This window comes from Hydra vulgaris, chromosome 03 (assembly GCF_038396675.1).
Source record: "Hydra vulgaris chromosome 03, alternate assembly HydraT2T_AEP".
In the NCBI taxonomy this organism is placed as follows: domain Eukaryota; kingdom Metazoa; phylum Cnidaria; class Hydrozoa; order Anthoathecata; family Hydridae; genus Hydra; species Hydra vulgaris.
Window position 1 is genome coordinate 32,312,630 of NC_088922.1, and position 20,740 is coordinate 32,333,369.

The following is a 20,740-nucleotide window of genomic DNA, read 5'->3' on the forward strand; positions in this document are numbered from 1 at the left end:
CATTTTTGTAAGACTGTGACAGGAATGTTGTCTGGACCACAAGTCGAGCAAGAGTTTAATGGAGATATGACTTTAGCCATGAAAGCTGAAGTGATTTGAATGTCTAACAATGGGTCAACCTGTTTAATTGGAATTGAAGGAAGAGAACGGCCATAAGATTCAAGAGTCAAATTAGAATTGAAGTTCTATGCAAACAACAAGACATTATAGTATATTATAGTAATATAACAATATATTATAGTAATATAACAGTATATTATTGTTATATTTACGCAGTGGAGTTGCTAGAAACTTTAAATGCGTCATGTGATAATTTTTTAACCAATGACAATTATTTATACACTTAGCCATTTTCATTGTAGAATTTTCGAGGGTTTTCTGGGAAAATAGAATATGTATATAAGGAAATGTTAATTTTGTATAAGGAGAGATTTTTTGAGAATAAAGAGATTGTTATTGTAATTGAAGTATTTCTTGCGTGTGAAACTACAAGCTAACCGGGCATGGAGTCATCATTGCAATTTTCGGATGTCTTCGAAAAATACGATGGCGCGTCGAATGCAGCAATTTGGTTGCAGAGTACCAAAGTGATTGCCGAAATGCAAGGCATCCAGCTGACAATGCTTTATTCTGTTTTGCTACTAAGTGCTGCTTATGCAGTTTAGGAAAGTTTGGGAGAAGAAGAAAAGAAAGACGCAGAGAAAATTGAGAACATATTGTTGCAAGCTTTTTCTTTGGATTCATATATGGTGTACGAGTTGTTTACAAATCGATGAATGCATGATACGAAACAAGTGGATGTTTTTTTAGCAGATCTGAAACGATTGGCATACTTGGCAAAGCTGTCAGATGAAGTGGTGCGGTTGGCGTTTGTTGTCGGACTACCAGAAGCAGTATCTTGGAGATTTCGAGCTACTATAGAGACCACTGACAAAATGCTTCCAAAAGTAAGAGCTGCTTTGAATTGGGTTGATAAAACGGAAGAGACATTCTCTGTTGCCATTCTTTACAAAAACGTGGCGAGAACAAAGTCACCCAAATCTGTGGTATGCTACAATTGTCGGGAACTGAAACACATTGCAAAGAACTGTGCAGTGGCCAGGAAGAACATTTGATGCTTTAACTGCAACGAACTGGGGCACATGGCGGTAAATTGCATCAAGCAGCGGGGAAACTGTCAGGAGTGCGAGCGTTGTGCGCTTACTCGCTCTCAAGAAGCCATGGAGTAAGCGCACTTATTATCATTGGAATGAAGGTTGATGGCAGAACCGTGAAAGCTAATCGTATTTCAAAAGTTAGTGGCTGATGAACGAATTATGTTGTCGAGTAATTTAAAAGTGAAAATGTTCGGCAACAAACTTCAAAGTTGTGTTGGATCGGCAACAGTTGTCCTCGAAGTCAATGGAGTTCGTGTGCACGATCGAGTTTTAGTTTCAAGTTTCTGACGCTTTGGAGCAGACGTGATGCTTGGAATGAGTTCAATACGGTTACTAGGAGGAGTCACCATCCTTCCGTCGGGAGAAGCGTTTTTTGGAAAAGTGTGAAAACACACCTTGAAATCAAGAAACAGGACCATGAGGTCCTGTAAAATTTTGATGGGACGGAGTGGAAAGTGAAGTGGATACGGAGAGATGGTGAGAATCCCAACCTATCTGCAAATACGGTGGCTCAGTATGCGGTTCTGGCAGAAGTTGAGTAAGAGTATGAAAACGAATTAAGAGAGTAGATAAAACAAGGATGGCTATTGGAGTATAATGAAAGCACATTGGAACCGATAAAGGGTCAGCTTCCACTGATGGCAGTAGTGCAGCAAAACAAGAATAAAGTTCGGCCGGTACTGGACTGGAGAGAAGCTAACAAATTCATTGAAGCGTTTACAAGAGATTCAGACATCTGCCCTGAAAAATTGAGGCATTGGAGACGAATGGGCAACAGACCTGCAATCATTGATCTGCGCAAAGCTTATCTCCAGCTGGAAGTGGATGAGACACTTTGACCAAATCAAATGGTGGTGTTTCAGAACAAACCATACTGTCTGACCCGGCTTGGTTTCGGACTCAATGTGGCACCAATGATAATGAAGTCTATGGTGAATGCCATCGTTGAACAAGATGAGAAGATGAGAAAAGGGACATCAACATACGTGGATGACATTTTTGTTGACGAGAATGTGGTGAGCGTGGAAAATGTTAGGAAACACTTTTTGAAGTACGGTCTAAAAAGTAAAGATGGTGAGAAAATTGGTGTTGACACAATGCAAGTGCTCGGTCTGACAACGAAGAGGGTTGGTGAGAAACTGATGTGGTCTAGGGGAAATCAAATGAGTGACATTCCAAAGAAATTATCGAGAAGGACAGTTCTTTCCATTTGTGGACAATTGGTGAGTCACTTACCGGTGTGTGGCTGTTTGCGTGTTGTCTGCAGCCTTGTGAAGTGAAGAGTAATTTCCTTGACGACCGGATGGGATGATGAGATCCATGATAAAGGAGTACGGTGTGTGTTGGATAAGATATTGAAGATGGAAAAGAGTGATCCTGCTTGTGGAGAATAGGAAGTATGAGGAAAAAAAGGTAAAATTTGAGTTGATGCCAGTTTCTTAGCATTGGGAACTCTTGTCCAAATTGGTAGAGTCACCGTTGAAAACACAAAATGGCTGCTTAGATGCCGTCTTGTGTGGTGTTAACATGGCTTTGGCATGGAAACTCAACAAACTGCAATTGTTTACAGATTCTGTGACCATCTTGCACTGGATTTTTGATGCTTTAACGGGGAAATTGTAACTGAAGACAAAAGCGTCAAGTTAAATGCTTATACAACAAAGAGTAAGCGTGTTTCGTTTAAAGAGTAAACTCGGAGGTTGACATAAAACTAATACCATCGAAAGCAGGGTTGGAAAAAACCCGGTTTTTATAAAAAAAAAACAGTCCACTGGGTTTTTTTGTGTTTTATTGGGTTTTTTTGCTTAGAAAATGAAAGATATAATACCTATTTTGCATTCAAACTATCTTTAAACATTTAATTTTTTCAAAATAATAATTAAAAACACATGGTAATAGTTATATTTATTTATTGAAAAGAGCATTTACAAGGAAAATTTAATAAATTGAAGAACTGTAAATAAAATTCTCCTTACATAATTTTACTTTGTTTGATTATTACAATAATTTTCAATTCCTGTCAGCTTTTCAGATGTTTTCGACAGATTTCCAGTTAAACACTTCCTCTGGGATCATCAAGAATAAACTAAAACAAATATAAATCACACTTAAATAATAGAAATGGAATTTTTTTCAGAGTTTAGATGGTTATACTGAAGTTAAAAACGATTTTTCCTTCTACTTACCTATTTATTGATCAGATTCGATATCATCACAGGAACTGCTGTCAGCTGCTGAGCTATTGTGAAATGATTTGTAAATCTTCACAAGTTTCATTGCCTTATATGCACCAAGACGATTCCTGATCTTCCACCAGACAAATCCGAAGGTTAAAAACCATCTCTCAATTGAGGCTGAGCTAGCAGGACAGGAGTGTAGAGAAGCTAGAAAGCTGCAGAAATTGGCAGAAACCTCTTTATCCCTGATTTGAGATCTAGTAACCTTTCCTTTCATGATGTTCCACCATTCTGATGGAGAGATAACCTTCAGTGATTCTGAGAACATTTGCTTGGGGAACACCTCCCTGTCCTTCAAGTTAAACTTGTATAGTAAACCCAAGAAATCAGGGTTCCTGTCCTCTAACCATTGTTCTGCACTGTTTTCATTATCATTATCAATGAAGCTTTTGTAATCATCTACATAGCGATGGTCAGTTATATAGGTCAAAATATGAAAGGGTTGTACAGCATCTTGAAATCTCTTCTTTATTGCATCATAGTATATAGATAGCTCTTCATCCTTTATCAATGAATACCAGATATGAACTGCGTCAGAGAGATGACAAGAATCATTCTGCATCTTGTCTAAGGCAAATCCCAATTTTTTCATTTGACTAAGAAGACGACTTGCCTCACATTTGATGGCTATATTCTCAATTATTCTTCCAATATTCTCAATTATTCTTCCATAGATCTCCACATAGAAGTTATAATTTTTCTGGTATGTCTCAATGCAGGCAACTTGAGAGTTCCAGCGTGTTTCATTTGGCAGCTGAGGCATACATCCACCTTTTTCCTTTAACAAACCATGGGCCATATGCACATTTCTAAAATATTTCTGAACTTCCACAACATGTTTTAGAATTGTTAAAAAATAATTGCAAATGTCTTTCTGTAGCAAATTCATATAGTGTGCATTACAGCCATATGTTAACATATCAGGATACTCTTGTTTGATCAGCTCTTTCATTTTCTTCATCTTAGCTTCTTGTCAGTGCAGACAGCAAATACAAACTTATTATAATCATTTTTTATGCTAACTATAGCTTCATTGATGATTTTGAAGCAGTATTCTGTAGTTTTTTTTTCTGATCCTGAGTCAACTATGTTGTACAGATAACTCTTTTTTCCATCATAAAATGAGTGAGCAATTATTGGGTCATTCTGAATACTAGACCATCCGTCTTGACAAATTACCAATGTGTCTTTGGTTTCCAGTTCATTCTTTATCCCAGCTGACAGATCATCATAGACTTCATTTAATAGGTCTCCAGCCAGTTTCTTTTGGCTTGGTGGGACATACCCAGGACGAAGAAGAGAGCAAAGTTTCTGAAACTCACAATTTTCCACTGAATTAAAAGACATGTTAGACCTGAAAAAAAACTGGGCAACTTGCTTGTCTATGGCATCTTTCTGATTATTTGATGTTCTAACTACAAAGTTTAAGTTACTACTTTTAAACCTTTTTGCTGGTGTGGAACTGGACATAATAGATCCTTTGGAAATTGAAGTATCTGACTCATTTGACAAGAGGCTAATATTGCTCATTGAGCTTCCAGGTCTTGGTTCTTGTTCATCAGTGTTCTTCTTACTCTCTTTACACTTCTCCAAATGAATATGAACTCTTTTAATTTTTCCACTAATCTTCTCTGAACAATGGTCACACTGAACCCTATTTTTGTCCCCTTCTATCTCACTAACCTCCTTCCACTCCCATCCTTACTTCCTTCCACTTCCGAATGGCATTATTATAAAGATTTTTTTCTGAAAAATATACATTGCATCGAAGTATGCAAGTTAAATATACTTAATGCTACACAAATAATAATACTGTTTGAATAAAAGTTTCTTCAGTAATTTGTAAGATAGAACACAGGCCTGACTTTGATATGGTTGATGAAAGCCACTGAGATCACTGAAAGTATATTGTAAAAAATACAAAAACTATTTTTTCAGAAATATTTCAAAAAAATCATGTCTTTTAAAAATTTTGATTCTTATTAAATACTATATTCTGATCATATCCATATCCTCTTTTCAACAATAATTACCTTTTAATTAGTCATAATTATTTTTAATAGTTTAAATGTTTTCTGAAATAAATAAATCACAGAAAAAAACCAAGCAAAGAGAATCTTTTAAATAAAATATTATTTTTAAAAAAACCCAAAAAAACCCTGGTTTTTTTGGGTGGGTTTTTTAATGCCAACCCTGATCGAAAGACAATTTGGCCGATTCGCTAATGAGTGTTCAACCAGTGGATGAAAATGTTGAAACTTGAAAGCTCAGTAAATTGCGCTAGAATTGCCGTGAGCAATGAAAAATCAATAACGGACATACACCGACAGACCGGCGTCAGACGAACATTATTTTTTGTTCAGAAGAAGTTTCCTGCTGCAACAGAAGATGTACACAAGATAATCTGAGAGTGTGAACCGTGTCAATTGATAGGTCCAACACTTGTTGCGTGGAAGCGTGGAAAGTTAAAAGTTGATCAAAATTAGAAGAGAGTAGGCATGGATGTTACCCAGCACAGAGAAAACCATTACCTGAGTTTGATCGATTGTGGTCCCTCAAGATTCGCATTGTGGCGTAAGCTGTAACACTCACAGGGAAGTGCTGAGGTTATCCGACATCTACAAGCCATTTTTTACGAAAGAGGAGTACCTATGGAAATATTAATAGATAATGATTCTGCATTCAAAAGTATTGAGACGGCAATATTCTTAGAGAAATGGAACGTGTGTTTGAGACCTCAAGCAGCGTACTGTCCATCTGGGAATGGTATTGTCAAGAGAAACCACCGCACCATTAACAAAACAAAACAACAAAAGTGCATGAAAAATCATGAGCCAGTCAACAAGTATGGTTGAAACCACCCGAAGTGCGTTGTGTGACAAAGTGGCGTCCAGGCGTCCACTATCACTAAGAATATATTGAAGCAAGTCGTTGAGGTGGATGGGATGCCACGCCATGTAAAACTCGAGACCAAGAAGTGGATTGCAGCACAGCGAAATCAAGCAAATAGCAGATGGGGGAATGGAAGTTAGTAATGGCAAAGTAAGGAACGACGAGGACGTTGAAAAATGTGTTGAAGACAGTCAAAATGTGGAGGTAAATACACCAACAAGTAGTAATGAAGATAATTTTGTGGTTGGCAGAGAGGTCCACAACACCGTGGTGCCTTTAGGACGAAGTAATCGAGAACGACGAATACCTCTGAAACAGTCCGATGATTGCTGCTCTCGAATGCGATCTCAGAAGATCAAGGAGGAGTATTATGTTAACACGGTGAAATCGCTAGAAACTTCAGATGCGTTATGTAATAATTTTTTAACCAATGACATTTATTTATATACTTAGCCATTTTTATTGACGAGTTTTCGAGGGTTTTCTGGGAAAATAGAATATGTATATAAGAAAGTGTTAATTTTGTATAAGGAGAGATTTTTGAGAATAAAGGATTGTTATTGTAATTGGAGTATTTCTTGCGTATGAAACTACAATTATATACTAATACATTTTATAATATATATTATATAATACTGATATCTTTATTAAAATTTACATATAATTAACAATTGATAGTTTATTAATTTTATTAAAAATTTGTGAGTCCAACTAAGTTATAATTAGCATTGTTTGTGCTCATAAAACCCCTACTGATTTCTTGTGCTCTTATATATCCTACTCGCTTCTCATGGGAATATGTTTTTGCACAAGCCTTTGGAACCTATATTAAACATTAAAAACAAATTAGTCATTAAAAATTTTTAAAATAAGTTGTTATATTCTTGTAATTGTATAAAAAAGAAACCTGTTTAACTCAACATTCGATTGATTGAGAATAACATAGCCAATCTGGAACAACCATAGGCTTGTGAAAATATTTTCTGAATTCATGGGTTGTGAGGCTTGTGATAAGTAGTGGTTCGTATATTGAATATTTCCACTCAATTAAATTGGTCACTTTATCAGCATCAGTATTTATGCATGGGAGTTTGCAAGTTCTTGCTGAAACTCTCCAAAATGACCATTATCATCTCCTTCCTTTCTAATCTCAAGCACCTTTTCAACTTTCATTTTTCTTCATTTTTGGAATACAAGAGTCTAAATAATTCTTTCACTGAAAATTATGCAGATCTCTTTATAGTTCTTCTCACTAATGCAACAACCTCTCTTTTTTTTTTGATATTTTATTTGTTTCAATTGGAATAAAAATGAGGTCCATCTAACCAGGAATGCTTTACCTTTATTTGAAACCAGCAAGGAAAATACACACCAGCTATAAATTTAATAAAAAAAAGTAAATTTCTAAAGTTTTTTTCTGTTAGAAAATGAATTAAAATCCACAATCTACAAAAATATAACATATTCCCATGAGAAGTGAGTAGGATATATAAGAGCACAAGAAATCAGTAGGGGTTTTATGAGCACAAACAATGCTAAATATAACTTAGACTAGTTGGACTCACAATTTTCACTAGTTGGACACACAAATTTTTAATAAAATTTATAAACTATCAATTATTAATTATATGTAAATTTTGATAAAATTATCAGTATTATATATAGTATATATTGAGTTTATCGAGTAATTAAAATTATTTTTTTTTATTTATAAATTTTTGTCTTTAATTATTCATATTTTAGTCATTTTCTTGTTGAAAACTAACCGTTACCCCCAACAAGACATATTTTACTATTATTATTTTTTTTTTCTGACTCTGATTCCCTATAAAATTCCTCACAAAAATGAGTTCCCTTACTTTAAAGTTTGATAAAAACAGGAAAAAAACAACACACTTTACCGTAACAGTAAAAGTTGCTTAGCAGACCACGAGTATTAGTAAAAGATGTATTAAAACAGTTAGGTGATGGGGATGGTTTTTTTTTTTATTAATGTTTTGATTTACTTTTGGCATATTTAAGTTTAAAGAGAACTTGACTCATTCATAGATAGAGCACGGCCTCTCAAGCAATGAGCTATGCAATTTTCTCAGTCCTGTTAATTAACCCTAAGTCGTAACATGGCACTGTTAATACTTTGATTATTTGCAGCTGTTGATGAAATCAGCCTCTTTTAGAGCTACCACAGAGTTTGAGAAGCCTTACTTTACCAGTTGGCCTCAGAACCATTAAACTGAGTTTTAGACCTGTATCCTCATTAGGAAATAACAAGAAGAGTTGCATAGCCACTATTAAGGAGGCGCAAGCAAAAATCTATGAAAAGTCAAGAAGATCCAGCATTCATCATCCTAGGCAGAAAACAATGTAACGCAAGTTTACATCTACACTAGCCTAATAGATGTAAAAGGACCCTTGGTCAACAGAATTATTCTACTTACCCTTAAAGTCTTTGCCTAGGAGGCCTCCTACAAGACAGTAGCTGGATGCAGGTAACATCTGCCCAAGATGAGTATTTTTTATTAAGACTCCACCTTTAGCCATTACTCAACCGAGAGCCCCAAGGCATGGGATTTTTAAGTCAGAGTTTGTTTATCCTAGCCTGAAAAACCACACTCTACAGGGCAGCATGGCATGGGGCAGGTGGTACTCGGTTACATAATACCAGTAGCAGGGTGATCATGAGGATCTTGAATCTGACTTGACCTGGAGTAATCAAAAGGAGCTACTTCCTGTAAACAGCACCTTAAAACAATGAGCATGATATTCCCGAAATACATTCGAAAAAATATTACACCCAACAAAAATACTAGAGATAAGGGTGAGCGTAAGTTTAATAGTTGGAGTGTCTATTTAGTTAATGAGCTCACACTGCATCAATACAGGTTTAAACATTTAAATAAAACATTGAAAGTTTGCTTATATCAACATAACATTTACAAACATAACATTTAAAGTTTGCTTATATCAGCTGAGTTCATAGTTTTAGAAAAATCTTCTATCCATATTTCCATCACTGGCAGTTCTCTTACCTCTTGTTACACCTACAAGAAAATATATAGTTTGATAGAATTATTCTTGAATTTTTTTCTTCATGATATCAATTCTGTTTTAGATTTATTTACCATTAATTTCATGAGACTGTACAAAGTATGCAGAAATTCAAATAATCTAATCCAAGTGTTAAAAATATTTAATATTAATTGGTCTCTCTTGACATTGATATCATTCTTTACAAATGATAAAAAATGTCTTAATGATTGTATTAAAAACTTTACCATCTATTATGTCAAAAGTTATTTTGATAAAAAACACCTAAGTTGTTATCCATCTTTTAAGTTAGCTGTTATGCTGTTATGGAACTATTATTTATTTATTTATGATATTAGTTATTGATTTATGATATTATATCTTTTTTGTTATGTAAAATTTTCAATGTTTCTTTCAAAAAATGGAAATAAATAAGCTATCAATATGAAGTAAAGAGAAGTATTTAATTATTTTTAAATTTATTTAGGTGAATACCATTTGTTTTATATTTATTCTGTTCATTGTCACCAGAAGTGTTTTCAACAAGATTAGACCATACAGTAATTTGAAGAAGTTCGGGTAATTATTTTTAGTGGTATAATAATAATAAGTTTTACATTGTGTGTGTATGTGTATATATATATATATATATATATATATATATATATATATATATATATATATATATATATGTATGTATATATATATATATATGTATGTATATATATATATATATATATATATATATATATATATATATATATATATATATATATATATATATATATACACATACAAACATTCGTTAAATTTTTTTTTTAATGTTAATTCACCTCCCTAAGAACAAGAACGTTAACTATACAGTAGTAGTGTCAAGTTTTAGGACTTGACACTACTACTGTATAGTTAACTTGACAACACTACTGCATACTTGACATTAATCTGTTATGTTTCTCCTGCTTAAATATGCATAAAAACTTTTTTTTTATAAGAATAGTTAATAAACTCCCTTCTTGGGATGCACCGAATTTTTGGCCAGAATTAGTGGCTTTTAGTTCATTCCGGTTCCGGCCAGAAATACAGTATTTCAGGACAGAATGCCAAAATTTATTATTTAAGACACATGACACAGACTTTGTAAATTAAGTATAAAATTCATTGTCCTACATGGTAATTAAAAATAATTGGTAAACCTAGGTGAAAAATACGAATTTCTAAAGGAACACAATGTAGTTTTATTGTGGTGCGAAAACAATTGCTCTCCAGTTTTGGGCAACAAACTAGATCTTTTTTCATCAAAAATGTTACCTGCCTCTGAGAATAGTCTCATTTAAAATGTTACATAAATTTTATGTAGTTAAAAAATATAGGATGCCTATTACAGTAAATATTTCAATATTAACCTAAATGGAAAAATAGAAAATAAAGAAATAATTTTAAATATAAATATTATGCAGGTTAAAACTTTCAGTACCTAAAATTATAAAAACAAATAAAAATTATATTTAAATGAAACAAGAATCAAATTAATGAAATAAGCTATAAGTATATTATAGATTATAAATATGAGGTGCTTTTACTTTAATTTTGAAGGTAAAAACTAACATAAGTATAATTCTTGTTATAAATGTTATTGACAATTCTGGCAAATCCGATACCGGCCAGAATTCAAAGTTTCTGTTCTGGTACAACTCTACTCTCTTCCTAATGACGTTGTAAAAGAACCTTCACTAAAAAAATTTAAGATGCTTCTCGACAACCATCTCAAAAATGAATGGCTTCTCTTTGACTGATATGCATTTTTTTATATTAGTTTATATAAAAACTGACACAATTAAACTTTTATATAACCAGGTTGACAGGCATTAAATGCCTATACAATTTTTTTAGTAAACCTTTCAATTAAAGATTTAATTATAGTAAATTCTTCCTAATGTAAAGAATTTTTTCAATTTTATTCAAAGCAAAAAAAAAAAACCATTGGCATACATGTCTGATGAAATTTTAAGGCCACTGTAGTATGAGATTTTTACTCCCATGTTTTTTTTACTCCCCAGTAAAAATCTCATATTAAATTTTATTCCCATTATAAGTAATTTTCACTCCCATTATGAATAATTTTTACTGCCATTATGAAGAATCAAGCAACACATACGATAATACTTAACATAAAAGCAGTGTAAATGTTTTAAATGAAAAAATAGCAAAATGTGCAACTTTTGATATAAGGAAATCAATTGCAGAAAAGTTTGGAATTGTTAGAAACACAATGTCACCATAGGAAACATCAACCTAACTCTTTGTCCTAGGGGAATCCATAGAATTAAAGGAAATGGAAATTGCTTCTTTAGAGCGGTTTCTTTTATCATAACTAAAAATGAAGATGAACATAAGCCAATTAGAAACAAATTTCTTACTCATATGTGTAACAAAATACAGGATGAAATAACTGGATATTTGAAAAACCAAAATTTTTTTTTTTAACATTTTTGCTTCCAACAAGGCTGCAAGCAGCCACTAATTAAAGTTGGAAGTTACTGGAAGAGAAAAGATAAAGATTGTAGAGCAAGATAATGATTGACGGACAACTTAAAGGATTGCAAATTATATAAATCAGGAAAACAAGATGAAGGAAGCGAATTCCAAAGAGCTGATGTTCGAGGATGTTTTTGGAGCACTTAGGAACAGAAAAAGGATGAGACTTAATTGAATAACGAGTAACACAAGAATGAATTTTAGTAGATGGTACAAGAGACGCTAGCTCTTTAGAGCAGTACCCATTATAGTGTTTAAAGAAAAGAGAAAGAGAAGCAACATTACGACGATGTGACAATGGTCCAATTATGTTTACAATGCATTTTTGCACCTTGTCTAAAAGAGAAAGGACATCATTAGAAGATCCACCCCAGATATGGCAACACTATTCCACACAAGGCCGGATTTGAGATTTATAGAGAATAGAATCCGAAGTAAGAAAGTGACAAGCTCGATAAAGAGATGCAACCTTAGCAGATGCTAATTTTGCAACTGATTTGATATATGGTTTCCAAGAAAGATTGGAAGTAAGAGTTAATCCTAGAAGATGAAGAGTAGATGACTCATCGAGTACATCACCGTTCATAAATATAGGAAGATCTAAATTATTGCGATAATGATTGGCTGAAAAAAATTGAGTTTTATCTATATTGAAGTTCACCAACCACTGTGAGCCCCATGCTGTAGCAGAAGTGAGATCCTTTTCAAGCTCAAATGCCCCCTTCAAGCAATCAGAGGGTGTTGGTTTCTTATCACCACAAGAATAAATGGTAGTAGTATCATCAGCAAACAATGCCACTTTAGATGTGAGAATATCTGGAAGATCGTTAATGTAAATTAAAAAGAGTATAGAGCCAAGGATAGAACCTTGAGGAACCCCTGAAGTTACAGAATAAGAAGAGTGCTGTCCATCAAGGACAACTTTTATGCTACAATTAGAAAGAAAGGATTCAATAATCTTAAAGATGTTGCCAGATACACCATAAGAAGAAAGCTTATGGAGAAGACCAGCATGCCAAACTTTATCAAAAGCTTTTGAAATGTCAAGAGTGATGGCCTTAACCTCTCCACCTTTATCTAATGCACGATAAAACCATCGGTTATTACTGTTAGCAAATCAGCTGTAGAACGAGAAGATCGAAATCCATATTGATGGTCAGAAAGTAAGTTATTAGATTCAAGGTAAGAAATTAAGTGTTTGTCAATTAAAGATTCAAAAACCTTGCTTATGATAGGAAGAAGACTAATGGGACGGTAGTTAGACGAATCAGATCGCTCTCCAGGATTTTTGGAGATAGGGATAACAGATGCCGCTTTCCAGCAGGCTGGAAAGCAAGACTCTGATAAGCACTTATTGAACAGTTTTGAGAGTATAGACGATAGCTCCGGAAAACACTTCTGCAAGACAATAACAGGTATGTTGTTCAGGTCACAAGCTGTAGAAGAGTCTAGGCAGGAAATCACTTTAGATACAGAAGCTGGAGTGATACGAACATCAAGCAATGGATTAACCTGTTTGTTGGCAATATCAGGTAGAACGCAACTAGTGGAATCAAGAGATGATATTGATGAAAAGTTTTTAGCAAACAATTCAGCTTTGTCTTTAGGTGAGGTGACAAAATCTGAACCATACAAGAGAGGTGAAATTAAAGATTTGCTCTTATTATTGATACTATTAAAGATTCTCCAGATGTCATGAGAGCCTAATTTTTGAGATGAGATGCGAGATTTCATGACCTGAGAATAGCGGGCTTTGGCGTTAGACAAAACCTTTTTACAATGGTTTCTAGCAGTAATAAGCAGACGTCTGTTTTCTGGAGAATTGTTTTGCTGATAAATATGGAAGTAACGGTTTCGATTGGCAATCGCAGCAGCACAGTGTGAAGAAAACCATGGAGGAGAGTGAGGCTTGACCTGGAATTGTTGAGAGGGAACAAAAGATTCCATGCCAGCCTGAATCCACGAAGTTATGTAAGATGCGCATTTGTCGACAGGAAGACAAAAGATTTCTACCTAAGGGCCATCACAAAGAAAATCATGGAAAGAATCCCAGTCAGTTTTACTGTGGTTGTAAGAGGTACGGTAATGGGGGGATTCAGGTGGTGAGGGAGGATGGGATATTAGTTTTAGGGAGATCAAACTGTGATCAGGAGCACCTAGGGGTGAATGTGGAGAAACTGGGCGCTAACTAGGATTAAAAACAAGACATAAGTCAAGTAGAGAAGATAAATGATTCGGGTTGTCTGGAAAGCGAGCTGGAAAGTTGACTAATTGAGTTAGGGATTGAGAAAGGCAAAAGTTGTGGGCTTTAAAGCCTGCAGAATCACTGACACTAGAGCCAAGCCATTCAGAGTGGTGAGCATTAAAGTCACAGACAACAACTATATTAGCTGATGGATAAGGAGAGAGGGCTTGGTCAATATGATCAGAAATAACATCAAAAAGAGTGCAGTCTTAAGATGAAGGAGAGCGATATAGAACAAATAGAAAGGCAATAGATTGAAGTGGTGCTAAACGAAAGTATTGGTTGGAAAATTTCGGTTTCGGCTGAAATTTTGCTTTTAACCGATACCGAAATTTCGGTTTTGGTAGTTTTTTAAGTTTCGGTTCAAACCGAAATTTCGGTTTGAAGTTGAACCGAAATTTAGGTTCAACTTCAAACCAAAAACCGTAATTCAAAAAGCATTATTAAAATAATCATTAATTTTTTTCAAATTTAACTTTGTTGACAGATTTTTAATTAATTTTTTATATATAAATATTAATATAAATATTAAATATATTAATATACCTATCTAATATATTTATTTTTTTAATTTATAAAGTTATGCATATTTTATGATTATAAAAGCTTATAATCTAATTCTATAATTTATTCTATAAACGTTGTTCATATACAATGTAAACGTTTTTTTTTCTGTAACAAATTTTGTTGAAAACATTGTAGCGTTTTTATAAAAAATTTAATTTGTTTTAATAAAATTTTGTTGATATTTCAAAAATTATTTTTTTAATTAATTACAAGTTAACATTTTACATTATATTCTTAATTATTAATTTACATCATTTCATTTATAACAACAAATCAACTCTTAATAAAACAAATATCAAAAGAGCATTGTTTAAACACGTTATTTCTTACTTTTAAAAAATTTCGGTTTTGCCGAAAATTCGGTTTGAATTTCGGTAAAAGTTTTGCCGAAATTTCGGTTTCGGTTTCGGTTGAGAAATGTCGCAACCGAAATAAACCGAAACCAAAATTTCTGCAAAATTCCAATTTCGGTCGATCACTAAACGAAAGCACATGAAAGAATAGTCTGGATTCAAATCTAGTTTCACAACAAATGGGTGAATTTTTACGAATGTAAATGCCCTGGCCAAGCATGTGACTATTGAAGTCTTTACGAATTAAAGGAAGATAACCATCACACTAATTTCACAAGATGAGACAGCTGAACTCAAATTAGTCTCACAAAGAGCAAGTAGGTCTGGTGAACTTTGCAAGAGATAAGCCTCAACAGAAGAAAAGTTACTTCGAAGACCACGAATATTAGTGAATGATAGGTTTAGAGAACTTGGTGATGTCGGTTTTTTGTGTTTTATAGTTTTTGGTACTTTATTCATTTTAAAATTAGATTGAAGAACTTGACTCAAAGCATAGATAGTACTCAGAACACCGTTTAATAGCCCAAGCAATTGCCTCATTACTACTAATAAACCCTAAGCCGTAACAAAGGGTTCCAAATGTGGCCTCCGCAATGCACAACAAAAGTACAAACAGGGACACCATCCATGCGCAACATGGCACTGTTAATAATTTGATATTTTTCAGCTGTTGATGGAATCAGCCTCTCTGAGAGCTACCACAGAGTTCGGGAAACCTGACTACCAGCTGGCCTCAGAACCATAAAACTGAGTTTTTGAGCTGTACCCTCATTAGGAGATAATAGAATGAGTTGCCTAGTCATAAAAACAAGCTTGAAGATGCAACATGGGCAACTGGTGCAAATATAATTGAATGTGTTTCATTTTAGGAGGTACATATCCAAGTAAACAGCAAATATGGAGCAAAAACAAGTTGGATGACCTAACCATGCAGTTTATGACCTAATAAGTTAAGTGATTATTCTATATTTCTAGACAACTAAACTGGAATCCACTTTGATGCTGTGATTAACAGTTAAAAACCTAGTGCATTTACTTATGTATTTATTTCACAAATTTTGAATATTGTTGTTTAATTTCAATTATTGTTTGTGTTTTTTTCCGCTCAATATTTACTGTATATATATATAGATAACTACCCCTCCCCCCTCCACCTCATAAATGAAACACATCCTATTATAACCTTGTCAGTTCCTTATGTCGCATCTTCAAGCATTTTATTAGCACAAACTATCATGCATCTTAATAAGTAAATCTTTTTGCAATAATTAAATGCTTAATGATTTCCTTGTGTATCTTGTTACGCATGCGATTTGAAAATTTTAGCAAAACTGACTTGTATTCATTTGAATTGCCAGTTTGATAAAATAGACTGTTCTGAAGAAGCAGTTTATATAGTTTTTTTATATACATTTATATGTATTCATTTTATTATGACGTATTCATTTTATTATGACGTATTCATTTTATTATGACGTATTCATTTTATTATGACGTATTCATTTTATTATGATGTATTCATTTTATTATGATGTATTCATTTTATTATGATGTATTCATTTTATTATGATGTATTCATTTTATTATGATGTATTCATTTTATTATGATATATTCATTTTATTATGACGTATTCATTTTATTATGCTGTATTCATTTTATTATGACATATTCATTTTATTATGACGTACTCATTTTATTATGACGTATTCATTTTATTATGGCGTACTCATTTTATTATGACGTATTCATTTTACTATGACGTACTCTATTTTATATGACGTACTCATTTTATTATGACGTATTCATTTTATTATGACGTATTTATTTTATTATGATGTATTCATTTTATTATGACGTATTTATTTTATTATGGCGTATTCATTTTATTATGATATATTCATTTTATTATGATGTATTCATTTTATTATGCTGTATTCATTTTATTATGACATATTCATTTTATTATGACGTACTCATTTTATTATGGCGTATTCATTTTATTATGATGTACTCTATTTTATATGATGTACTCATTTTATTATGACGTATTCATTTTATTATGACGTATTCATTTTATTATGATGTATTCATTTTATTATGACGTATTCATTTTATTATGGCGTATTCATTTTATTATGATGTATTCATTTATTATGACGTATTCATTTTACTATGACGTATTCATTTTATTATGACGTATTCATTTTATTATGACGTATTCATTTTATTATGACGTATTCATTTTATTATGACGTATTCATTTTATTATGATGTATTCATTTTATTATGATGTATTCATTTTATTATGATGTATTCATTTTATTATGATGTATTCATTTTATTATGATGTATTCATTTTATTATGATATATTCATTTTATTATGACGTATTCATTTTATTATGCTGTATTCATTTTATTATGACATATTCATTTTATTATGACGTACTCATTTTATTATGACGTATTCATTTTATTATGACGTACTCATTTTATTATGACGTATTCATTTTACTATGACGTACTCTATTTTATATGACGTACTCATTTTATTATGACGTATTCATTTTATTATGACGTATTTATTTTATTATGATGTATTCATTTTATTATGACGTATTTATTTTATTATGGCGTATTCATTTTATTATGATATATTCATTTTATTATGATGTATTCATTTTATTATGCTGTATTCATTTTATTATGACATATTCATTTTATTATGACGTACTCATTTTATTATGGCGTATTCATTTTATTATGATGTACTCTATTTTATATGATGTACTCATTTTATTATGACGTATTCATTTTATTATGACGTATTCATTTTATTATGATGTATTCATTTTATTATGACGTATTCATTTTATTATGGCGTATTCATTTTATTATGATGTATTCATTTATTATGACGTATTCATTTTACTATGACGTATTCATTTTATTATGACGTATTCATTTTATTATGACGTATTCATTTTATCATGACGTATTCATTTTATTATGACGTATTCATTTTATTATGACGTATTCATTTTATTATGACGTATTCATTTTATTATGACGTATTCATTTTATTATGACGTATTCATTTTATTATGACGTATTCATTTTATTATGACGTATTCAATTTATTATGATGTGTTCATTTTATTATGACGTATTCATTTTATTATGACATAGGGGAGAGTGGTGTACCTCAGAGGTATTTTCAAACTTTTACAAATATTTAAAAAAATACTCACATTATTTTCTGTAATAATATATTTTCATTAACTTTATGATATTAGTTACTCTAGGATTTTTTATGAAACATCCAGACATATTTTTTCATCCCTTTTTTTAAGTTTAAAAAACAGCTTACATTACAGCCAAGGTATACCACCAGTGGTGTACCTTGGAGGTATGTATTTTTTACCTTAGAGGTATTATTGTTTTAACAGATTAAGTACTCAACATGGTAGAAATTTGATATAATGTTTACTTATAGGGTAATTGGAATTCACATCAGAGATAATATTAATCTATCTAGTTAGATTTATATAAACTATATATTAATTGATACTTATGTTGAAATTATATATTATTATAAATTTAAACTAATTTATACTTAGAAGTATTAAAAACTTACAAAAGAAATAATGTTGATTAAGAAAAGAGTAATAACAAATATCTACATTAAATTTTAGTAATAATAAGTATTAACATTTGTCTACTCTACATACAGGTAATCAAAGTTAATGCCAAATGAGTTTTTTCAGTTGTCGTGCTGAACCTCATAATAGAGGGATGTGGCAACTAAAAGACCATGTCTAATTTGTCCAACTCATACACAGTTTTATAATCTTTTTGATAATTCAAGAAAATTATCAAAGAAAAAATTACAATTTGAAAAAATAATTACAATTTAACAAAGAAATACACACATATTATACTAAAGAAATTCTAAATAAACAAAAAAATACCCTAATAAACTATAACAATATTTTACATTAAAAAAATACTTTCATAACAAATATTACTTATAATAGTATTTACAAAATCATGCAAGTTTGTACCTTGATGGTACCGCCAAGGTACACAACATTAGCTACCTTCAAGGTACACCACTACCACAATTTTTACAAAACCACTACCATATGTTTATAGGTTAGGAGTTAAGCAGTTTCAAGCATGCACAATGCAGCTGAAAACATGTTTTACAATTTTTGATAATCAGTTTTAAAACAAAGTTTATACCTACAGTTGTAGAAAAAAAAGAATGCGCTCTAAAAAAATTATTTTTTGGTACTGGAAACGTACTTTTATTTTTATTGCAACAACAAATGTGTTAAGCCATGGTAAAACAATTTATTATGAGCCTTTAGAGGCCAATACATGCAACTAAAATTTCAGTTTAAATTCATCACTTAAGATGGCAGCACAATTAATTCCTCCAAGGTACACTCACCTTCAAGGTACACCACTCTCCCCTATTCATTTTATTATGACGTATTCATTTTATTATGACATATTCATTTTATGGAGTTTCAAACTGAGAGTTAGTTTAAAATGTCCAACGACGACATTTTGTTTATTAATAATGTCTAACATTTTGTCAATTGATTTAATCGCTACAAAAATTTTAAACAATTTTTATGTTAACTGAATCGCTTCTTTACTGCTTTTCAAAAAGCCACAACCTTTAAAACGTTAAAAAATATTGTCAAAATACAAAAAAAGTCATAAATTACATTTTGCCACATAGTATTTTATGAGAGTAAAAATCTCATAATGGGAGTAAAAATTTAGTATGAGATTTTTACTGGGGAGTAAAAAAAATGCAGGAGTAAAAATCTCATACTACACCACCACGATCTGTAGACTTAAGGTAGTCACCAAACTTTTCATAATAAAATAATGCTTGATTGAACAAATTGTTTTTATTATATTTACTTAATATTTACAACACATTTCAAGAGCCATATCCCCAAACTAAAGTAGAATAGGACACAATCATTCGGGCTATAAATAGGTGCTTCTAATGGATTATTGTGTCTTACATCAGCTCCACCACCTTACACATTTTCCAAAAAATTTTACAAAATTTTACAAAAGGTTATTACTTAATTTATAAATATTGCAGTATTCTTAGAATTTGAAATTATTTGAGATTATGTCAGCAAGGCATGGTATGTCTTTTCTGAAAAAATTTTAAGGCAAGTAGATACATTGTGCCTTTTGATTGGCTTAAGAGCTATTGCAGTTTCATTCAAGTCTGACAATTTGACTAACTTTTCTGATTCTAATTGATATAAGCATTTAAGGTGTTTACATTTATTGCTGTTCCTTTTGTAAGCCATAGATTTCTAATGCTTTTCAAAAGATGAACACATTCAAGCAGTAAATACATCCCATCTTCTGTTTTCCAAGGTTTTTCTGGAATAGTATGTTATGATTTAAAAATAACATACTATTCCAGAAAATTATAAAAATGCTTGGTTTACATGATTACCATCACGAATAACAATTTTTATATCAGCAGAAAATGATTTTGTAAGTTTTATGCTGGAGTTTATTTTTTCAAACAGAAAAATTGAAAAAATAAATGAATTTATTATAAATTTCAAAATGAATTTATTTTTGAAATTGGAATCATCTTATAAAGAAAAAAAGGATCACCTTTTTTTCTGTATAAGATGATTCCAATTGATGATAAGACATAGTTTTTTTCTGTATAAGA

At 31.7% G+C, this 20,740-nt stretch overlaps 1 protein-coding gene across 9 annotated transcripts in view; it reads left to right on the forward strand.

Annotated features, from left to right (window-relative positions):
* LOC100201710 (adhesion G-protein coupled receptor D1) overlaps nt 1–20,740 on the forward strand; it is an 85,296-nt gene that overhangs the window by 30,666 nt on the left and 33,890 nt on the right. For all 9 annotated transcript variants that reach the window (XR_010637512.1, XR_010637511.1, XM_065792940.1 and 6 more), the window contains one exon: nt 9,801–9,892. Coding sequence is in view for 7 of the 9 variants with exons in the window: in XM_065792940.1 (XP_065649012.1) it covers nt 9,801–9,892 (92 nt within the window). In the remaining 2 variants the exon portion in view is untranslated. The remainder of the gene's footprint in view (nt 1–9,800; nt 9,893–20,740) is intronic.